The sequence below is a fragment of the Colias croceus genome, chromosome 11, assembly GCF_905220415.1.
Source record: "Colias croceus chromosome 11, ilColCroc2.1".
Lineage (NCBI taxonomy): Eukaryota > Metazoa > Arthropoda > Insecta > Lepidoptera > Pieridae > Colias > Colias croceus.
Genome location: NC_059547.1, coordinates 233423 through 257013, shown reverse-complemented (window position 1 = coordinate 257013; position 23591 = coordinate 233423). Strand labels below are relative to the sequence as shown.

The window sequence follows — 23591 nt, the reverse complement described above, 5'->3', positions numbered from 1 at the left end:
AAATGTGATTAATTAGCCACATTTCAACGTGCCACTTCTGGAGCACTAATATGCAATAATTAACCTATCAAATATCAATAGCTTTATACTTTTTAAAAATCATGTAAATTCATCATGTAAATAATTTATAATTTATCTGCATATTAAAATAACATAAACATTTATTTTTCTCGTTGAGACTTGAGATTTAATTGAGTTAACTCAGTAGGTGGGTACTAGGACCTACTTACGTAGCTACGTCGTGTCTGTACTATAAACTATTCTGTGGTCGTATTGGTGCTCTTTAAGAACTATTGACTAGTTAATTATTGCTGTAGGTACTAATACTACTAATATAGGTATTTATACAAGCAGAGGTTTTTATTGAAACCACTCAAGCATTCCTAATCGACGTTTTTAATAATTACTTATCGATTATTAAACATTATGAGTTACCTGAACATTAGGAATAATAAACAAGTGGAATAGTCGTAATTTGTGTTTTCTTCAAGTTTTCTTTGAGAACTGACGTAGGTATCTAGGTAAAATTACACAGAAAAACTTACTAGGATCACGTGTAAATTTATTGTTAAAGACAAGTTATAATATTTTCTAGTAAGATTCAGTTACAATAAAAGGTGAAAGATAACATATTAAAACGAGTACACCTCTACACTTTTTTATTGAATAAATTAAATGTATATAAAAGAAGAAGGTTATAAAAATTATAGTACGACTATCCGAATGTTCTTTCAATAATGACACTGACAATCAACAAAATGTTGCCATTTAAAATTTTCACCAGATCTGCAGGGTAGAGGTGTGATTATCGATACCATATTGATTTACAATAATTATATAAATGAATGAAGAAATTATCCTTCTGTTGCAATGAATAATAAGAATAACCATAGAAACATTAAGTTGTTTCATAAATTGAATATCAAGTATTATTCTCTCGAAGTAATAATAATTTGTTTATTTAAATTGTTTTTTTTATTACATTTTCGTTCAATACACTTAAAAATATAAATTATGAATAATATGCAAACGCCAAACAGCAAAATTTAGGGTAATAGAATAATAGGATGGTTGCAACACTGGGTGTCGATAGCAGAAAGCGTAAAAAATAACCTAGAATGAATTATGTACTTACATACCTACTTGCGTAAGTTATTTATCCCAATAAAGTAAAAAAAAACAACGATATTGTATAAAATAAAATATATCGCTTCTTACCTTTTCCGCCTTTGCCAAATAAATCCATAGTTTTCTCCATGTCGAAAACTTCTTTTGATCACTAAAGTTATATTGCATTTCTTTGGAAGCATAGCGAGTGCTTAGCGGGGAACGATAATTACAAAATTCTGAATTTTGAATTTCTACCGGAGCGTCAATAGCAAACATAGTGTTTATTTGAAATTGTTACAATAAAATTGAATATCGCTGCCGCAAAGTATTTACATCCGTCAGACCGTCTGACTGTGAGCCTAGTTGAATTGAAATCTATGTATTGGGCAGTAAACACGAGCCCAAGGCCGACCAAGACGCGGGAGAATTCAATTCTGATAACGAGGTTATCGAAAATATCTGATGTAACTTCATTATTGACTATAACATTGTGATTGCTCTTATGAAATTTATCGCAATTTGTTATTATTTTTACGTGTTCTGTTGTTACTTTGCAGTTTGCAATCAAATAGTAGGTAGTTAAATTCATTTTCGTCTATAAAACTTAGGTTTTCGTTTTGTTGTAAATATTAGCTTTTCGTTAAATTTTGTACCTATACAGAATACTTTTTACCTATTCTAAAATCAGATAATAATTTAAGCAGAAAGGAATTAATAGTTTTTAAAGGCAAATTTGAATAGTGAATAGTGATGAGATAGATTTCAAATAAATTGCCAATAATAATTAAAAACAATTTTTGTAGCGGTCACCACCAACATCATTTTATTTTTGTTATTATCTATGAGGAGGGATTAATCCAAATAAATAAAACACCAATTTGTCATAAAATTTATTGTATCATCCTCTTGATCATCCTTAATACAAAATTAAAAAAAATAATACATTCATAAGGTTTTATTGTATTGTCAGTAGGTACAAAAATATATTTATGTACAAAATACAAAAAGTTGTTATCAGTTAACTGTTTGATTCACATAGAAGAGGTAACATACGTAAAACAGATTCTACATTTCGATACAAAAATAGCCTCTGCTGCCAAATTATTATGCTTTTTTTTACAATTATTATACAGTTCTATATAAGTTCATACTGGCTTCATAAAAAGGATAAATCTTAACTTTATAAAAAATAAATATATTTCCATTCTATACATATACAGTTCCTTCCTTAAATTGACTGATTTCACAAACAATATAATATTTATGTACTAGATAATTTACATCTTATTTTTGAGAGACTTCATCATTTTCTCTAACTTCATGGCTTTCTGCAGATCTCCTTTGATCTTCAGTTTTCCCATCATGAATGCTGTGGTGGGCTTCAGTTTACCTGCAACACGTATATAAATTATTGAAACTACATAGCAAAATAAAATATAATAATATGTAAAAAACTGCTTTTAAAAGTTGCGGAATTTGTTTATGATTTGCATTTGTCTCCATAACTCATGAATTTCATAAAAAATAATTTTGATTAAATATTTCGATAAATATTCTTCATAAAATATAATTCTTGTATTATTATTTAGTGCTAGCTTTCCACTCGCGCAGTCAAAGAAAAACCCTTATAGTTCCCGTTCCCGTGAGATTTCCGGGACAGACAGACAGAGTTACTTTCGCATTTATAATATTAGTATGGATGTAGGTACTTATTTATTAAATATTATTGAAGCAATGTACATTTTAATTGTAAAAGTAAATTAATTTTTTTTAACGGGCACAAACATGGCTACGCGTGAGTACGCGTCTGTCTGTTTTTTCTTTGTGTCACTATGAATTTCTATATTTCGTATGTTTGCGTGCGTGTTTGCATCTCTGCATTTGTAATGTGTATCTGTGTGTATATATCTATGTGTGTCTGTGTGCGTGTGCATGTATGTGTGTGTGTGTTTGTGTGTATGCTCACCGGCGAACATCTCCGCGAAGTGGTTGCCGTCCATAGTGAGCGTCGCGTCGGGCGCCGCTTTGGGCTCGCCGGCGCCGCACGCTCCGTCGCCGTTCTTCAGGTCCAAGTGCCAAATGCCTTCCTCCTTGCCTGTACACATAATACATTATAATATACCATACATTTGACAGATATTAAATTGGAAGAAAAAAAAGACGTGTGGCACTCGGAGACTGCCGCGGTAAAGCTATTGCATTCTATGCCTTCAAGCCACACCTCCGCCCGTCGGAGTGGGGAGCGTGAGGTTCTTCGTTACGGAATTTCTCGATTCGGTCCCCGCGCTCAAGGCCCGCGATAGAAGCTATGCAATAGCTTAAAAATATAGGTAAAATTCGATCACAAACTTATTCAAAGTACCCGGTTGGTACATAAACCCGAATAAAAGATATTTATTATGTGGATCATGGCTAGGAGAGCGTTAAGGCGTCATCCCTGTAGGGCGAAATGACGAATCGGATAAAATTTTTTGAGTGGAATTTTGTCTATGCAAAACACATCCACGATCAACAACCAGATCAGTTTCCATAGAATTAAATTTCTAAAAATAAAATGTTTACCTTTAACATTAAACTGGTACACCGCTTGTGTCTTCTGCACCAGTTCAGGTGATATAGTTTTGCTGATGGCATCGAACAGGGCTGGGATCTGGCCACCAGATTGCTCCGCCTGCAAATTAAATTTTTATATTACACATTTTATTAGTTAACATAATTTAATAATTTATCAACTAATAAGAAATAGGAATTGTTTAAATTATACTTTAATCCTTTTTGCTAAATACAGGGCTTTGGGATATTTTTTTAATCAAAATCAAATAGTAAGGATAAAGGTAACAAATAAGGAAAGGATAGTGCTAGTGTGATTAGAGGGTAACTATAGAGGGTAACTAGTGTGATTAGTGTGATGACTTTGATCGATATGGTAACGATAATATGTATATTATGATATGATTAGGCCTGATTAGCCTTTAGCGATTTGCGAGATAAACGCGCTATGCCGTTACAGGAGTGTTAAAATCGGCACTTGGATAAGACTGTTAACGTTGACTCTACAGTCTACCAATTTAAAAAAATACATGTTTTTACTGTTACAGTGTGCTTGTATTTCAAGGAAATAATGTAAATAATTCGTTATATATCTGAGAAACTGAATTGTGCCCACTTCGTTGGACATCCATGATCCAACAGTATTGTTATTGATATATTACATATGTAAAATGATTATTGATTACAGTGCGCAAAGGTGGATTAAAATTCGTTAAGAACTAGTAGGTACATGGCGCTAAACAAATCGTGAAATAATACGAAAAGGAATAAAAATGAACTATGTTCTATGTAAGCATTTCCTACTATCGGGAAGGTATTTATTAAAACTTTGAAGCGAGCGTGTTTCATTTAGTACCTTGATGTACCTAAGTAAAGATAAAAAATAATATCGCGCAATCATTTTCAAGTTATCGTTGATTTTTTTTATTTTAAACGTACAGAAAATGTAATTATGTATTTTCATCTATACTCTATTGAGGTAGGTAGTTACAAATCCTACTGTAACTCCTACTATCCTACGGTAACTCTGTCTGTCTGTTACTCAATCACGCCTAAACTACTGAACCAATTTGCATGAAATTTAGTATGGAGATATTTGATACCCGAGAAAGGACTACTTTACCGGCTACTTTTTATTGCAAAATATGTACCACGGGCGAAGCCGGGGCGGACCGCTGGCAAATGATAAATCTTAGTAGGTATTTAGTTTATCAAGTGTTTTAACTGTCGAATTAATAAGGTTGTGACGTCACAAACACTTGTAAAGTTATGAATAAAGTAAATGCACAAGTTTTCTCATAATTTTTTGGTAGATTTATTTGGCATGCAGTATAAAAATTAAAAAACGTTTGTCAGACCCATTATGGCCATAGACATACATACATTACAAAATATACAATAATATACTTTATGTATTATCAACTATTCTTTTTTTATAATTTTCGTCAACTAGAGTCACTTCACACCTTTTTGGGAGCCTTCTCAGTTTGTCCGGGCGCCTCCAAAAAGAAGTCAGGTAACAGATTGTCTATGTTATCTGCAACAAATACATCACAATACATTTTATAATTAAAGTCCATTTTGACACTAACATCTGAAAAATAAGTTCTATATTACACGGTATTAAAATACAGATCAATTTAATAAATGTCTATGGCCATAAACAATAAATATTTTTTAGAATTTTGCTTGTTTGTTCAAATTAAATGATTGACGATTAGTTTTTCTACACTACAGTATATTAGTACTAATGAATGATGTGGTGGAGATGTTTGTTTCTCAATCACTAGATAGTATAAAACAAAGTCGCTTTCTCTATCCCTATGTCCCTTTGTATGCTTAAATCTTTAAAACTACGCAACATTTGTAACAACTTTAATACATGCGGTTTTTTTTAATAGATAGAGTGATTCAAGAGGAAGGTTTTAGTATATAATTTATTCGGTTTTAGACAAAGCGGGCGAAGCCGCGGGCGGTAAGCTTTTAAACAAATATTTGTATGGTAAAGGAATGGGATGATTTGACAAGGAAAACAAAGGAAAGTAATATCAACGTTACTTAAACTTAGCCAAGATTACTTATCTTGTAAAAGACTAATCACAACATAATTAATAATGTTCTAAAGCCGTTTGTCCACCACCACAGTAGTCAAAATTACCACAATTTTTCTTTATCAAACCTGTACAATTATAATTCATAATCTTTTGAATGAGCAGTTATGTATATATTGCCAAAATTTTTATTTATTACAGAAATACTAATCAAAGTAGTTCTTTATTTACGCCTCTAAACTACATGTATATTACGTAACATTTGAAAATTTATAATAAATTCACACATTTTAATGCTGTAAAACCACAAATTCAGTTTTATAGCTACATATACCCATGTTATGTTTAGTCCAAAAATTTATTAGTGTATTCTAGTGGTGGTGGACAACCAGCTCCATCAAGCAGGCACCTGTTTAAACTGTGCAGCCGTAGTATGATAGGCGCGTCGCTGTGTGGCGGCCGAGCTGACCGTGGCGGAGTGCTGCAGACGAGCCTCTTCATCATCCAGGAACCCGTCCAGCAGCAGCCGGTCCGCGTTGGCTGGGCAGGTGGACCCGTCAGTTAAGGTGGACCAGTGACCAGATTCAGTGGTCATTTGACCATTGACCAGGTCATTCGAATGACCTCTGACCAGGTTATTCACTGGGCTGGTCAGTAACACATGACCATACGACTAGCTGTTCGTTCATTCGTGTGATCAATGATTGTCAGTGGCCATTTGACCATTGACCAGGTCAATCGAGTGACCGGGTCACTCGTGCAGGGCCGGATCTACCCATGGGCTTTATGGGCTGCAGCCCAGGGCCCCGAGGTTAAAAGGGCCCCCATACCCCGATAAAAACAATGGGCGATAATTTGAAAAAAAATCTGTAGTCGGTTTTCGAAAAAAAAAATTGATGAAAATCGCATAACTACCTACTTCAATAACTTTTGCTAACATGTACCTAAAAGGATGTTTGCATGTTGATTTTCAACTTATAGAAAATAAATCTCATTGAAACTATTTGGTTATTTTATATAGGTAGTATAATAATAATAAACTATATAAACTAGCTGCGCCCCGCGATTTCACTCACGTGGCTCAGATCCTGTTGGTCTTAGCCTGATGATATAATAGCCTTCCACTATAAATGGGCTATCTAACACCGAAATAATTTTTTTATAACTATCAACGTACAATTAAAAATTTATATACTTATAAACATTTGTCATTTTTTAACGAAATGCGTTATTGAATGCGTTTTAACTCTTATGTACGAGCCCGAACGAGTTATGGCCAAGTCATGTAAGGTTAAATTAGGTAAGAATCTCGGAATTCGAGATACCCAGCTGTAAGTCTGTAAATACTTATACAGGGTGTAATCGTTAAGTGTGCACAGGCGATTTTTCCGTAAGTATTACAGATAACAAAAAACTTTAAACTTATATCGAAAGTACTTAACCTTATGAGTAAAATGGCCGTAATAAATTTTTAAAAATAAATCGAGAAATATCAAAAAAATTATCTTTAAACCCTCCCATACATTAAGTATGAAATATGAATATCCCATATACATTTAATATGAAAGTTTTTTTGGTTTTCTGCTTTAATTACTTCGCAAATTTGAAGTGGCATTTTCCACGCTTTTTCCAGACATTTTCACGCATTTTCCGGGACTTTTACAGGCATATTCCGGGAATTATCCAGGCATTGCCAGGCATTTTCCGGAGACACTCCGGAAAATGCCTGCGTGAAAATGTCCGGGGAAAAAGTGGAACATACCTGGAAAAACCCCGGAAAATGCCTGGGAATTTCCCGGAAAATGTCTGGGAAATGCCCGGAAAACTCCCGGAAAATATCCGGAAAATGCGTGAAAATGTCCGGGAAAAGTGTGGAAAACGCCTGGAAAATCCTCGGAAAATGCCTGGAAAATCCTCGAAAAATGCCAGGGAAAAGCCTGGAAAATATCCGGAAAATCCCTGCCTGGCTTTTCCCTGGCATTTTCCGAGGATTTTCCAGACATTTTCCGGGAAATTCCCAGGAATTTTCCGGATATTTCCCAGGAATTATCCGGGCATTTCCCAGGCATTTTCCGGATATTTTCCAGGCTTTTCCCTTGCATTTCCCGGACATTTTCACGCATTTTCCGGACATTTTCACGCATTTCCCAGGCATTTTCCGGATATTTTCCAGGCGTTTCCCTGGCATTTTCCGAGGATTTTCCAGGCCTTTTCCGAGGATTTTCCAGGCGTTTTCCACACTTTTCCCGGACATTTTCACGCATTTTCCGGATATTTTCCGGGCATTTTCCGGATATTTCCCAGGCATTTTCCGGATATTTTCCAGGCATTTTCCGGGAATTTTCACGCATTTCCCAGGCATTTTCCGGATATTTTCCAGGCTTTTCCCTTGCATTTTCCGAGGATTTTCCAGGCATTTTCCGAGGATTTTCCAGGCGTTTTCCACACTTTTCCCGGACATTTTCACGCATATTCCGGGCATTTTCCGGATATATTCCAGACATTTTCCGGGAATTTTCATTTTCCGGGAAATACCTGTAAAGTAATAAGTACACCTCCCCTGTATTCCGGGGATTTCCAGGCATTTTCCGAGGATTTTCCTGGCCTTTTCCAAGGATTTTTCCAGGCATTTTCCGGGAATTTTCCGGGAATTTCCCAGGCATGTTCCGGTTATTTTCCAGGCTTTTCCCTGACATTTTCCGAGGATTTTCCAGGCGTTTTCCACACTTTTCCCGGACATTTTCACGCATTTTCCGGATATTTTCCGGGCATTTTCCGGGCATTTCCCAGGCATTTTCCGGATATTTCCCAGGCATTTTCCGGATATTTTCCGGGAATTTTCCGGGCATTTCCCAGGCATTTTCCGGTTATTTTCCAGGCTTTTCCCTGGCATTTTCCGGATATTTTCCAGGCCTTTTCCGAGGATTTTCCAGGCGTTTTCCTCACTTTTCTCGGACATTTTCACGCATATTCCGGGCATTTTCCGGATATATTCCAGACATTTTCCGGGAATTTTCATTTTCCGGGAAATACCTGTAAAGTAATAAGTAGACTTCCCCTGTATTCCGGGGATTTCCAGGCATTTTCCGAGGATTTTCCAGGCTTTTCCCTGACATTTTCCGAGGATTTTCCAGGCGTTTTCCACACTTTTTCCGGACATTTTCACGCATTTTCCGGATATTATTTCCGGGCATTTTCCGGGCATTTCCCAGGCATTTTCCGGATATTTTCCGGGAATTTTCCGGGCATTTCCCAGGCATTTTCCGAATATTTTCCAGGCTTTTCCCTGGCATTTTCCGAGGATTTTCCAGGCCTTGTCCGAGGATTTTCCAGGCGTTTTCCTCACTTTTCCCGGACATTTTCACGCATTTTCCGGATATTTTCCGGGAATTTTCCGGGCATTTCCCAGGCATTTTCCGAATATTTTCCAGGCTTTTCCCTGGCATTTTCCGAGGATTTTCCAGGCCTTGTCCGAGGATTTTCCAGGCGTTTTCCTCACTTTTCCCGGACATTTTCACGCATTTTCCAGATATTTTCCGGGAATTTTCCGGGCATTTCCCAGGCATTTTCCGGTTATTTTCCAGGCTTTTCCCTGGCATTTTCCGAGGATTTTCCAGGCATTTTCCGGGAAATTCCCAGGCATTTTCCGGATATTTCCCAGGAATTTTCCGGGCATTTCCTAGGCATTTTCCGGATATTTCCCAGGCATTTTCCGGATATTTTCCAGGCTTTTCCCTGGCATTTTCCGAGGATTTTCCAGGCCTTTTCCGAGGATTTTCCAGGCGTTTTCCACACTTTTCCCGGACATTTTCACGCATTTTCCAGATATTTTCCGGGAATTTTCCGGGCATTTCCCAGGCATTTTCCAGGCTTTTCCCTGGCATTTTCCGAGGATTTTCCAGGCATTTTCCGAGGATTTTCCAGGCGTTTTCCACACTTTTCCCGGACATTTTCACGCATTTTCCGGGCATTTCCCAGGCATTTTCCGGATATTTCCCAGGCATTTTCCGGATATTTTCCAGACATTTTCCGGGAATTTTCATTTTGAATTTTCATTTGACCTTGAAACTAAATAGTTGCTTAGACCATACCATATGTAGGTTTTGAGACAACTTTTAGGGTGTCAATATATAACTATTTACGTTTTACTACTATTTACATATTTATTTACATTGTGATCTAACAAAAGACTTGCAATGTGATGACCAATAAAAGAATTTGCAGCACAAAAATGGAGAAAGGTCCATGATGGAAAAGGATGAAACCTTTCTCCATTTTCTAAATTATTATTTAAATAACATAACTGTCAGATTCTTTTACTAATTTATAATAAACTAGTGGTCTGCCCCGGCTTCGCCCGTGGTACATATTTTGCAATAAAAGGTAGCCTTTGTCCTTTCTCGGGTATCAAAATATCTCTATACCAAATTTCATGCAAATTGGTTCTGTAGTTTAGGCGTGATTGAGTAACAGACAGACAGACAGAGTTACTTTCGCATTTATAATGTTAGTATGGATGAATAACATTATTTTATTATTTTTTTATTATCTAAATATGTATAAAAAAATTACGTGTGGTACTTTGTTTGTCCGCAATAGACTCCTGAATTAATAAAACGATTTAAAATCAAATTTGAATATGTTAAAATAACAAAATTGCGAAAGTAAGTATTAAGAAAATATAAACATTTCCAAAAAAAAAGGCCCCTGGGTAGTTTCAGCCCAGGGCCCCACAAGTTCACGGTCCGGCCCTGCACTCGTGTGACCAATGTGTTACTCGTGTGACTAATGACAATTCTGACCAAAAATAACCCATATCTTTATTTAAATTATTGTAATCGGTCTTGTGATTGAACAACGCAAAAAGTCACATTTTAAAATTGAAGTACATACAAATATATTTTTATATACACTTTTTCTATTTATAATATGTAAAGAACTCATGAATACGAAGCAATCAAAAGAGAAAATTTGCCTTGAGGTTTTGTGCATAATTTTATGAAAAATGAAGCAAATAATTCAATAGTTTATGAGTATAACAAACATCTCCACATTAAATGAATTCACAAATTTATTTAGTGTAATGTTACTATGATTTATTTGAGAATAATTTTATTAGAGCTGTTAGTAAATATTTGAATGTTGAGAAATAAGAAATTATTATGCTAATTTAGTTGTATAATTTTAGAAGTAAATGCCGTAGGTTGATTCTGTTGCAATATTAATGGAAATGGAAAATAATAAATATGGGCCAAGAGACAATATTATTTACATAAAATAAAAAATATACATTATTAAATAACAGTGTTCGGTTAACGGTTTCATAGATATCTGTAGAAATAAATGTAATTAAAATGCCTGCTCTAATATTTACATTACATGTTATAAAAATGTAATTAATAAACATATTATATTCCTATACCACGAAAAAAAATCATAATCGATTCAGCAGTTTTGCCATCACTAACAAACACTTACCATTAACATAATACATTATTTCTATAATTAAGTTCATAATAATACATATTCCTATAAATAATAATATCTCACCGGGATCACAAGCATAGGGCTTGAGGTCAGTAACACCGGCGTCTCGTACCACATCTTCGTCGATCGCGAAGTTGCCCGTGTACGTGCGTGGGTCTCTGTGGAATAAGTATATATTATATTATGTATATGGAGGTCAAATAAATATATGAAACATATATTGTGTAGGTATAGATATATATGTTGTAAGCGATTAATATTAGAATTTAGAATATAACAGAGAGTGTGTGGTGTGCAGTTTGTAGCGTGTAATATGCATTTATATTGAACTGTTATACCTTGAAGTTTGTAATAAGCATGTCACATGTAAAAGGTAAGAATGTATATTTGTAGCATATACTTCAACGTTAGTTCATGGAGTATATAACCTCAAAAGCAGCGAGCAGTGTAGTGATAAGTGTTGTGTAAAGTGTAAAGTGTGTTGTGCAAGGTGCAAGTATGTGGTGTAAAGTGAAGCTGTATGGTTTATTCTATATAGGGTGAATTGTAGTGTCATATTATACACTTACTTGCAGAGCATAGCGTAAGCGGCGTCAGAGACGATGTCGGGCTTGCGGCTGGTCGACGTGTCGCCTGTTAGCATCTCGATAGCTGCTGTCGCGATCGCTGACAAGGAAAATATAAATATGTTTAGGTTTTTTGTTTCGAAAACATTGTTTGTTGTTTAAATACTAATATTATTGAAATAATATATTTAACAATTTATTTTAATAATACTGGTGGTCATTGGTAGAGGAATTGTACAATCCAATCTTTTGTTTCACAATAATTTGATCACAAGAATTGCATACAAGATCTAGAAACTCAACTTGTAAAAGTAGTTCAAATTCTTTCTGATCAAAAATGTCACAATACTGATGATCAAAAATATCACAATATAATTTCTAAGTGGGTCTAAATTTAAGCTTACATATAAATCTCTAATTTTTAAAGTAAAGGTTTAAGATATCATACCGGTCCTGGGCCAGAGCGCGTTAACACCAATATTGTAAGGCTTGAACTCCTCGCTCATGCCGAGCACACACATCGACATGCCGTACTTCGCCATCGTGTACGCCACGTGGATTGAGAACCTGACGATAATACATAAAAAATATATTATAATATGTAAACATAGCTGAATCTCTTCTTTTACTCTATTGAATTTTAATTTCGTACAGGAGGCATTAGCTAAGTTGTATGTTTTATAAACCTATCACGTCACACTACACAGTAGATGGTAGATAAGACATTCAAATGCATTTCAAACATAGTATGAATATTGTCATAATAAAATGGTTATTATTAAGATGAAGAATATGGAATTGAGTTAAACGAAAGCTCCATACCAGTACGGACTCATATTGAGTGGTGGGGACAAGTTCAAGATGTGCGCATGGTCGCTGTTCTTCAACAAGGGCAGACATAGCTTTGATCTGGAAAATTAAAATTAAACCTGTAAATATGTAAAAACCAAAAATAAAATTAAAATATCTATTTTTATGACAGAAATACTTTGTAATAAACGTTTAAAATTAATTATTGTATTTAAAACATTTGAAATGTTGGCTAATATTTAAATCCGAGAGCGAAAGGTTTTCATTAATTTCTGCTCAGAACAAAAAAGTCTATTTTTTGTGTTTAACAATAACAAATTTTTATTAACGTAACTATTTACAGATACACAAACTAAATAAAATACCATTTTCATACTGTGTAAGCTGTAATAACCTTCTTTTTCACTATTTTTCATTTATTAATCATCTAATATTATCCAATAGTTATCTTCATGGCATCAGAGCAAAGAAAGAAGCATTGATTACTTATATCACAAGAGTGATAGAGAGAGAATAAACCAAAATCTCACGCAAGGAAAGTGCCCCGTGTGTTGATATTGTGCATGAGGTCATATCTCTTCATGTCCGTCTCTGCAGTGCCCGTGAGAGAGATCGCCGACGCGTTGTTCACCAGAATGTCTATACCGTTGAACTGTAATCAAGTTTAGATGTCTTTCACAAAAGAAAGTGTTTCAAATGTTGCGTCTTTACGTCAGTTAAAACTATACTAATATTATAAAGAGAAAAGGTTTGTGTGTATGTATGCATGTATGGTTTTCATGCATAAACTACTGAACCGATTACAATGAAATTTAGCACACATATAAAGGGTAGCTTGGATTAACACATAGGATAGGTTTAGGAACTATGTGAGTTTTCCTATGAAAACGCGGGCGAAGCCGCAGGCGGAAATCTAGTACATTCTAATTTGCTAGTGTAAAAATAAAATTAAAAACATAGAAATAAAAAATTGTAATGATTTGGGCAGCATCCCTGATAGACCACCGTTATTGCTTTGAATAAATAAATAGTATCTTCTGGTCTATTAGTTGATAGTTATTTAAATTGTACTGCTAACTTTAAATTTTGTACTGCCTTAAAAGGTTTCTGTTTGACTTAAATGAATACCAACAAGAAGTCGGGTAATAAATATTACCTAAACTTGGTAGTTTTTGCCTTGTATGGCAAGGTGTGTTGTATGCTTTATATATTTTACTAGCTGCTCCGCGGGGTTTCACCCCCGTGGCTCCACTCCTGTTAGTGGTAGCGTGATGATATATAGCCTATAACCTTCCTCGATAAATCAAACACCAAAGAATTTTACAAATCAGACCAGTAGTTCCCGAGATTAGCGCGTTCAAACAAACAAACAAACTCTTCAGCTTTATAATATTAGTATAGATTTATAAACTAACTTCCGACTACTTTTTTTATATATATTTCTGTAACACGATATTTTAAAACTGTGATATAATATAATTGTAGAAATAATTGCCTTTTCTTTAGCCAAGGACACTATAAAATATTTAGCACATAATAAAAAGTAGCACATGTCCTAATCAAGTATAATCTTTCAATTTAGTTATTTATACTTCTATATTAATATTATAAAGAGGAAAGGTTTGTATGCATGTATAGTTTTCACGCATAAACTACTAAACCAATTACAATGAAATTTGGCACACATATAGAGGGTAACTTGGATTAACACATAGGATAGGTTTTATCCCGGAAATCCCACGGGAATGGGAACTATGCGGGTTTTCCTTTGAAAACGCGGGCGAAGACGCGGGCGAAAAGCTAGTTAAATATATTTGTTACTATGAATTTTTTTCACATATCAGTTACTATCTTTAATGACTCTGCAATATTACAACATGATAAAGTATAATAGATTGTAAATTAAAAATTAGTTTTAAAAATAACCTTTTTGACAGCTTCATCAATGGCTTTCTGAACCTGTTTCTCATCTCGCACATCTACTATACATGGGAGAGCCTTTCCACCGAGAGCTTCAACTGAAATCATCAAATTTTGAAAAGACGTTATTATAAAATATAGGTAATCTTATTTTCAGAATAAAAATACAATACAGTATTGTACATTAATCAGTGTATTTATATTTGTTGTGACAGCTTAAAAAACTGAAAAGAGATAAAAAAGTTGACAGACCAAAGGTCAAGACACCTGTGTACAAGTCCAAAGTTCAAGATACTGTTTATAAACGAAGGTTAAGGCCAATACACAAATGTAGATATATTTAGAATGTAGAGAAAAGGGAACTAACTTTCTTCGGCGGCAGTATATATAGTTCCCGGAAGTTTTGGATGAGGTTCCGCTGTTTTAGCGGCGATAACCACGTTCGCTCCATCCTTAGCGGCTTTCAGGGCAATAGCCTTGCCGATGCCACGCGAGGCACCGGTTATGAACAGGGTACGGCCTGCGAGCTTCCTAAAAAAGCGTTAAATTAAATTCCGTAGCCAAATGTGGAACACAAACACTTTCTCTTTATTAGTTTAGCCACTTACCCTGTGTTGGCAACTAAACTCATGTTGATCAAATTATTTACCGAATTTAAAACTAAAAGTTTTTAAAAATCAACCAAACCAACGATGATTTAAAAAAATGTGTATTGGTAATAATTATCAGTGAAACTTTGAACTCCACTGGTTATGTACGATTTATGTACATAACAGTTATCACATAAATGTCACAAGTGACAATTGACAAGACAGACATTGCAGACAACTCACTTCCCGTAAACTTCAAACTTGTTAAATGACGTGAGTTTTCTTGGATACAAGGTAGTTTGATTTTTTTTATGAAAGTTAAGTTAAAACAAGCGCGGATCCAGGGGGGGGGTCATGGGGTCATGACCCCCCCCCTGGGCTAGGTCCACGACCTAAGTGGACCACTAATTTACAAATTGTAATATTATCTTTTTTAAATTTACAACATACAACATGATGTTTTTATTGACTTTTGAGACATAAAAGTAATTTAAAACAATTAAGTAGGTAAATCAATTACAAACGGAAGAGAATATAACAAAAATTAGAGGAAAACTTAATTAGGGTCGACCTGTGGTCGTGATTCAAGGGCAAAAAACAGGTTTATCGATTTTTTAAAAAACCTATAACTGCGGAATAAAGGTAGTACCTAGGTTATTAATTTTTTTACTACAACTTTTGCACACTTTTCACACAAAACCTCAAATATCGAAATATCCCAGTTCGTGGATTAAAGACATAAAATAAAAATTTTTTTTTAATAAACAATAGAAAATTACGACAAAAAATTGGCCAAGTGTGAGTCGGACTCGCGCACCGAGGGCTCCGAGCAAACCTATTTTTTTAATAGGTTGTATCTTACAATTTTATTTAAAGGAATATTTTCTTTATCTTGTGCTTATCTTTTATTTTCTTTATCTTTTAGTCGTTGCTTTTATCCAAATTTCAAGACTGTGTTCACGGGAAGTACCTGTAGGTTGATTCCCTTACAAGTAGTTGCGAGTTACAGAATATGAGGATCTATTTGCTTTTTCTTCAGATTGCGTTGACATAGAATTTGAATTAAATAACAGATTTAAGTTATTATAGACCTGAGTTCTGATGTGAATATCAATTTAATACATGTAGACGTTCATGAGTAGGGATTGTAAGTTTAAAATTATTTAAAAAAATATATTTTTATTTAATTTAATTAAATAATTAGGGTTTTTGCAGTTATTCCTACATCTGTGCTATAAGACGATACTTTTTAACTCAATTTCAAGACTTTGTGTTTACGGGACAGGGTGCTCCCTGCAGGTATTGATTCCTTTGCTAATGTCGAAATCCTACGGTCTACGGTCCCTTGATGCTGTGAAAAATTCAAACGTATAAGCCAATGCAATCAAAAGATGCAGCTGTAAATGCTGAAATTTTTCGCAAAATTCGACACTCCCTAGGAAATCAAAGCCTACAGGGTAGTTCCCGAGTACACAGAGTCATGAAATGTAGTACAATGTAACATCTTATAACGCAGACTAGCTAGCCCGCGGCTTCGCCCGCTTTGTCTAAACACTTATAAATTATATACTATTCCTCTTGAATCACTCTATCTTTAAAAAAACCGCATAAAAATTCGTTGCGTAGTTTTAAAGATTTAATCATACAAAGGGACATATGCACAGAGAAAACGACTTTGTTTACTAATTGCGAAAAAAATGAATTTTTACTTAGAATATTATAAAAAAAATATTAAAAAAAAATTTAAACTTACAACCCTGTTACTCATGAACGCTTACAAGTATTAAATTGATATTCATGCCAAAAACTCAAGTCTATGATAGCTTTAAGCTATAATAAAATCAAACTTCTATGTCAACGAATCAGAAGATACAGCCGTAAATGCCGCAAAATTTCACAAATTTCGACATTCACAAGGGTATCAAAACTCAAAACCTACAGGGTACTTTCCGTAAACTCAGAATCTTGAAATTCGGTACGAAGTAACATCTTATAGTACAGATACACGAATAATTGCAAAATCTATATATTTTTTAATTAAATATATCTTGAACAATTTTTAAGTTTGTCTGCCTGTCAAGACCCTTTTTCTCAGGATCGCGTGGAGGTATCAATCTGAAATTTATACCGAATAATCAAATCTACGGTTCCTTAAAGCTGTGAAAAAATCAAACTTATAAGCCAACGCAATCAAAAGATGTAGCCGTTTATGCTGAAAATTATCGCAAATTTCGACCTTATCGGCAAGGGAATCAAAACCTGTATTGTACTACTTCCCGTGAACACGAGTCTTGAAATTTGGTTAAAAGCAATGTCAGCACAGATGGATGAAAAATTGCTAAAACATACATTTATGACAACAACGTACAACTACTGAACCATGCTTATCAACATTCTCAAGTGTCGCCAGGAATCAAAACCTACAGGGTACTTCCCGTGAACACAGAATCTTGATATTTTGTAGAAAGTTACGTCTTATAACACAGATAAAGGAAAATTTGCAAAAAGCATAAATTTAAAATTAAAAATGTTTGTACGGAACTCTTGGTTCGCGAATCCGACTCGCACTTGACCGTTTTTTTTTTAAATCTACGTATCAATTAAATTATCAAAACATAGCTTTTGTAAATTGACCACGACTATGTGACCCCCCCCTGGCACTAAAGCTGGATCCGCCCTTGGGTTAAAATCCTGTGTTAAAATCACAGGTCGACCTTGATCCAATTGTTCTCTCTTTCAAGAATAGGGAATATGCATGATTTTTTTTATCTGATAGTTTAGAACATTTTATATAAGGAAGACAAATTTCGCAGCCAAAAAGTAATCAAGCCACACCTCCGAGCCCGTCGGAGTGGGGAGCGTGAGGTTTTTTCGTTACGGAATTTCTCGATTCGGTCCCAAAAAAAATGAAAAATAATATTAATAATTGCAAGGAATTTAGGTTTAACATATTATTCTATCATGTGAAATTGGCTATCATGCAATCTTCTGTAACCGAGTCGATAAACCCAGTGTGGACGTTTTATTTTATTTTTAAAGTGAAACTTTTATTATCTACATCGTCATCATCAGTTGCAGTACATACACAAAGCAAACTCGACACTTCATACACGACACTTCAAACACTCGACACTTCATACACGACACTTCAAACTCGACACTTCATACACGACACTTCAAACTCGCACTTAATACCCGACACTACACACAGACACTACGAATACGATACTCAACACCTGACACTTCAAAATCGACACTTCATACACGACACTTCAAACTCGACACTTCATACACGACACTTCAAACTTGACACTTAATACCCGACACTACACACAGACACTACGAATACGATACATAACACCTGACACTTCAAACTCGACACTTCTTACACGACACTACAAAATCGACACTTCATACACGACACTTCAAACTCGACACTTCATACACGACACTTAAAACTCGACACCTAATACCCGACACTACACACAGACACTACGAATACGATACATAACACCTGACACTTCAAATTCGACACTTCATACACGACACTTCACACACGACACATCACACACGACACTTCAAACACGACACTTCACACACGACACTTCACACACGGCACTTCAAAGACGACACTTCAAACACGACACTTCACACACGACACTTCAAACACGACACTTCAACACGACACTTCACATACGACACATCACACACGACACCTCACGCACGACACTTCAAAGACGACACTTCAAACAATAATAAAGATGATCCCATTGTAATCAGCCTTATTTTGTTATATCCTGTTATATCATTGTTAACTATAATCAAAATGATAATATTACTTAACTTTATGTAATTAATAAATTAAAATTACATTGTGGTTTTATTAATCCCTTGAAGCCGATCTATTACACGACTCGACAAAAAAATTTTCGTTCTTTGTCCTAAAGTTTATACTATTATTTTCCAGTTAGTTATGCAAAAAAACGAAAAGAAAATACTTTTTTTTCAGTATAAAGTTTGCTTTTGTGATACTTAAAAATTTTTTTTCCGAAGTTATCGGAAGCAAAGGTTAAAGCTGGGGTTTTTGTTGGTCCGCAAATAAGACAGATTTTCGCCGATGAAAAATTTCCAACGTTGCTGAATCGTACTCAAAAAGCAACTTGGAACAGTTTTAAAGCAGTAAGTAGTTTCTGAATTTTTAGGAAATAATAAAGCTGAAAACTACGAAAAGTTGGTTGAGGATATGCTTACAAATTTTAAGGCCATGGGCTGCAGGATGTCATTAAAAGTACATATTATGCTGCATGCTCATTTGGATAAATTTAAAAACAATATGGGAGCCTATTCCGAAGAGCAAGGAGAACGTTTCCATCAGGACATCATGAATTTTGAACAACGCTATCAAGGCCAATACAATGAAAACATGATGGGCGACTATATTTGGGGTTTATTGAGAGAAAGTAGCTATGAACATAAAAGAAAAAGTAAAAGTGTGCACTTTTAAGTTATTTTCCACTTTTCTGTAAGCTAATTTGATAGTAAAACTTAATAAAAATAATAAACATTTTTATTTCAATAGTTTTATTTTCAGTCAAAAATTAATATCCGAGATTTTTAAAAATTTCGTTCAATCAGTCTTCTAAGCACAAAAGCAAAGTTTTTCATGCCATATATTTTTTTCCGTCTAATTACGACCTAAATACCTACCGAAATTTAATGCTTTGCAATCAAAGTCCATGGTGACCCGTTGTTATTACCAACGTAGAAAGAAGTTGGATCGGCAAAAGTTATTGTTCTGCCTTAGCCCTTAGCAGCTTCAACACAAATATGTATCTGAGTAATATATTTTGGACCTAACTAATGAATAGATATAAAATAATTTGAATAACATTGGTTAGACATTGCGATATTAGAATTTTGTGTAGGATTATTACCTACTAACCTATCTGAAACTGATTTTATACACGACACAGAATCTTTCGTGTTATTAATAATAATTATATAAATAAATCCTATTATATAATTATTATATAAATAAATCCTATTAGTATATAAATTTTATATAATAAGGAGGAGAGGAATATAAATTACTTTAGATACTGACTCCGGCTTTCGCAAAAACTACTGTACCTACAGATTTTGATTTAATTATTATTTATGTATTAACTAGTCCTCGACTACGTATAGTCTTAAAAATTATAATTTTATATTATTACAAGCTGTGCCCCGCGGTTTCACCCGCATTGCTCCGCTCTTGTTGTTCTTAGCGTGATGATATAATATTTTAGCCTTTAACCTTCCTCGATAAAATATGGGAAATCTAACACCGAAAGAATTTTTCTAATCGGACCAGTTAGTTACTGAGATTAGCGCGTACAAACAAACAAACTCTTCAGCTTAATAATATTTGTATGTATGGATATAGATTATGCAATTTTGTACTAATAATGGAGAAAGTTTGATTATTAAGGTTTTAAAATCACTCTACCACTTAATATAATTATTATAATAGTACTACGCACAGAAGTTCACTCCCTAACAAAAGTCAACTTTAGGCATAATCATAAATAATTGCTAGCTCTAAATGGTACGGGAGCTAGCATAGCAACGTTTGAAAAAAAAAAAGAATTTTAGAATAGTTGGTTTTTTGATATACTGTTTCTCTTGCTATTTCGGTTAGTCCGGGCTGTCTGCCTGGCGGTAGTGGTAGCGTTTAATAGTGCGCATCTTATCTGCACAGCACATAAGATGCGCACTAATAAAAGCAATCTAATAGCACGTGTTGCAAGCGGGTGGTTCAGTCCGGTACAGACTAAATGAGTTTGAGACGCTTGGCTCAACTCGTGTTACAAATAGTGTAGTGGCGATGTCCTCTTTAGTACTTAGTACCTCATTGGTCTATCTAAAGGTAAAAGTAAACTGTACTATACAGTTAAAAATATTTTCCTCTGCAGATAAGATGCGCACATTAGTGCGTTTATTAAAACGCAACCACTGCCGCCAGGCAGACAGTCCGGACTCTGAACGGAAAGAGAAAGAGATATCAAAATACCACCTGTTCTAAAATCATCTCTCGAAAACGTTGCTACCTCCTATACTATAGGAGGCTCAATATCCTTTGGGCTGACACATAATTAAGTTTATTGATTTTTTTATGCAAAAGAAAGAAAGAAAACAAATATAAGATTTGAAATACATTTATTTTTGTGCAATATTTCATCCACTCTTCTAATGTCTAATATACAACACCGCGACTGGGGTGAATACCAATAATAATAAAATAAAACACATTTATATTAACATTTAAATTCATAAGACATTTACTTATATTCTAGGAGGTAGCAACGTTGACAAGTGAGCATTTTAGTATAGTTGGTTCTTTGATATGCTGTTCCTCTTGCTATTTCGATTACAGTCCGGGCTGTCTGGCTGGCCGCAGTGGTTGCGTTTATTAGTGCGCATCTTATCTGCACAGGAAAATATCCTTAATTTAAAGTCATTTTTTAACGCGTAATTTTTAATCGTTTGCCTTTAGATAGATCCATTAGACATACATTTTTTATTGCAAGACGTTTTTTTCGTTGTTAAATAGGTGCCAGACGCAATTTTTATTTCAAAATAATTAAAATATCATCGAAATAAGTGAAATTCCATCAACATGAGTCCCAGTGAAGGATAAGTAATCACTGTGTTACTTATACTATATACAATATTCATTTTACTATTTACAGTTTTTTGCAACAATCTACCATATCACCTCCTTTTTCCCAACGAACCTCAAATAGGACGTTAATGTAAACTTGATAAAAACCAAATATCATCAAGAAATTAAAGATTAACGGATTTTAAACGCGATTTATTCATTGTATTATTTTCCCAAGTCTTTAATTTCAAAATGTATAATACTCGCTTAAAATCAAACACTAGAAAATACAAATATCATCAAATTCATATTTATACCCAAAAGTGTAATAAATATGAAACCATCTATTAAAAATATTAGTTTACTAATTATTCAATATAAGTATTAAAAAAGGATAATATAATATAAATAATAAAGTTATTACTTACCTTTTAAGCGGACTCATGTTGATGTAATTTCACTTATTTCGATGACATTTTAGTTATTTTTAAATAAAAATTGCGTATGGCACCTATTTTAGTACAACGAAAAAAACGTCTTGCAATAAAAAAATTATGTCTGATGGATCTATCTAAAGGCAAAAGATTAAAAATTACGCGTTAAAAAATGACTTTAAATTAAGGATATTTTCCTGTGCAGATAAGATGCGCACTAATAAACGCAACCACTGCGGCCAGCCAGACAGCCCGGACTCTAACCGAAATAGCAAGAGAAACAGTATATCAAAAACCCAACTATACTAAAATGACTTTTTTTTAAACGTTGCTAGCTCCCGTACTATTAGGCTTTATAATTAATTGCGATCTAAGTATGGCTCGAATCGTTGATACAATTTTATTTTCTACATCTAAATACATAATATTTCATTTGACTACATTTACTGTACAATTCGATTTGGTTGTAATGAGAACTTGAGTATTTTAATGGAATTTGTCTTTACAATAAGTTTGGTTTTACATATGAAGAGAATAACTCTTTTGACTGTCGTTTGTAATATGGCTATTCAATTATATAAAAATATTTAGATTAATAATAATACTTTTATTAAAAACAATAACAAAAGGTACAGATCGCGCGGCGAAAGTTTGGCTTTGACCGTTATTGCGCAGAAATCAGAAATTGGGTATCAACGGGGTGCGGGGCGGGGAAAAGTATTGTGTGCGTTGCGCAGTAACCCCCTCCACCCGAAGGTCAAAGCCAAACTCTCGCCGCGCGTACAATACTTCTGCTTAAACAATATTTTTGTTAAATAATAAAATACTTTACATTTTGAGATTGTATATAAAATATATTATCAATATTTTGAAGCTCAACATACAAAGATATGAATTCAACTAAACAACACATAAAACATATACAATACTGTAGGGACTAGTCAATGAACTATCGCTGCAAATGTATTTTGTATTTTCATCAACATAATATTATTCGTTTTGGTCATAAGAATTCAAAGTTATGGTTTAAAAGCATTATTTAAGCACCATAAATTGTGTTCGTTCCCTAACTTTATATATATATACTATTAAAGCATCAACAAATAAGGATTGGCACCGAAATTAAACTACTGTTAGCCTCGATGGACTATTTAGGGTCGATTTTTAAATCCTTGGTTAAAATTTATCCGTCCAATAAAGTTTATTTTAAAATGTATGTGAAAACTGTCATATACGGACAATTAGCATACATTTTTGAAATGGTAGTTTAATACGTTATTCGATGAATAAGTTTTAACCAAGGATTGAAAAATCAGCCCTTAACTAAAGAGATAAGTGTTGTTACACCTTGCGTTGGACGCGGACGAGCGACGTATGACATACATGGACACTTTCATTACAATAAAATGGTGTTTTTCTCTCACTCTATG

At 34.2% G+C, this 23591-nt stretch overlaps 2 protein-coding genes across 3 annotated transcripts in view; both read right to left on the bottom strand.

The window, feature by feature from the left end:
- LOC123695785 (adenylosuccinate lyase) overlaps positions 1–1496 on the bottom strand; it is a 34640-nt gene extending 33144 nt beyond the window's left edge. The window contains exon 1 of the mRNA XM_045641710.1: positions 1219–1496. Within this exon, the coding sequence (XP_045497666.1) occupies positions 1219–1386 (168 nt within the window). The 5' untranslated portion in view covers positions 1387–1496. The remainder of the gene's footprint in view (positions 1–1218) is intronic.
- A 554-nt stretch (positions 1497–2050) lies between these two features.
- On the bottom strand, positions 2051–15278 carry LOC123695611 (hydroxysteroid dehydrogenase-like protein 2). Of its 2 annotated transcripts, none has more exons than XM_045641512.1 (12): positions 15103–15278; positions 14862–15025; positions 14501–14592; positions 13105–13226; positions 12587–12673; positions 12213–12331; positions 11768–11864; positions 11262–11356; positions 6121–6251; positions 3673–3781; positions 3077–3205; positions 2051–2500 (listed from the first exon to the last, which is right to left on the bottom strand). In XM_045641512.1, the coding sequence occupies exons 1-12, from the start codon at positions 15123–15125 to the stop codon at positions 2388–2390; spliced, it is 1281 nt and encodes a 426-aa protein (XP_045497468.1). In that variant the 5' UTR covers positions 15126–15278; the 3' UTR covers positions 2051–2387. The 2 variants fall into 2 exon arrangements, with proteins under 2 accessions (XP_045497468.1, XP_045497469.1); XM_045641513.1 differs by lacking the exon at positions 6121–6251 and adding an exon at positions 5127–5197.
- Positions 15279–23591: the final 8313 nt, after the last annotated feature.

Coding starts and splice junctions, on each gene's coding strand:
- LOC123695611 (XM_045641512.1), bottom strand. CDS start 15,125: ATGAGTTTAGTTGCCAACACAGG. Junction 11,865..12,212: donor CGCGCTCTGGCCCAGGACCG/GTATGATATCTT, acceptor TTTCCTTGTCAG/CGATCGCGACAGCAGCTATC. Junction 3,206..3,672: donor GTACCAGTTTAATGTTAAAG/GTAAACATTTTA, acceptor TTATGTGTACAG/GCAAGGAGGAAGGCATTTGG.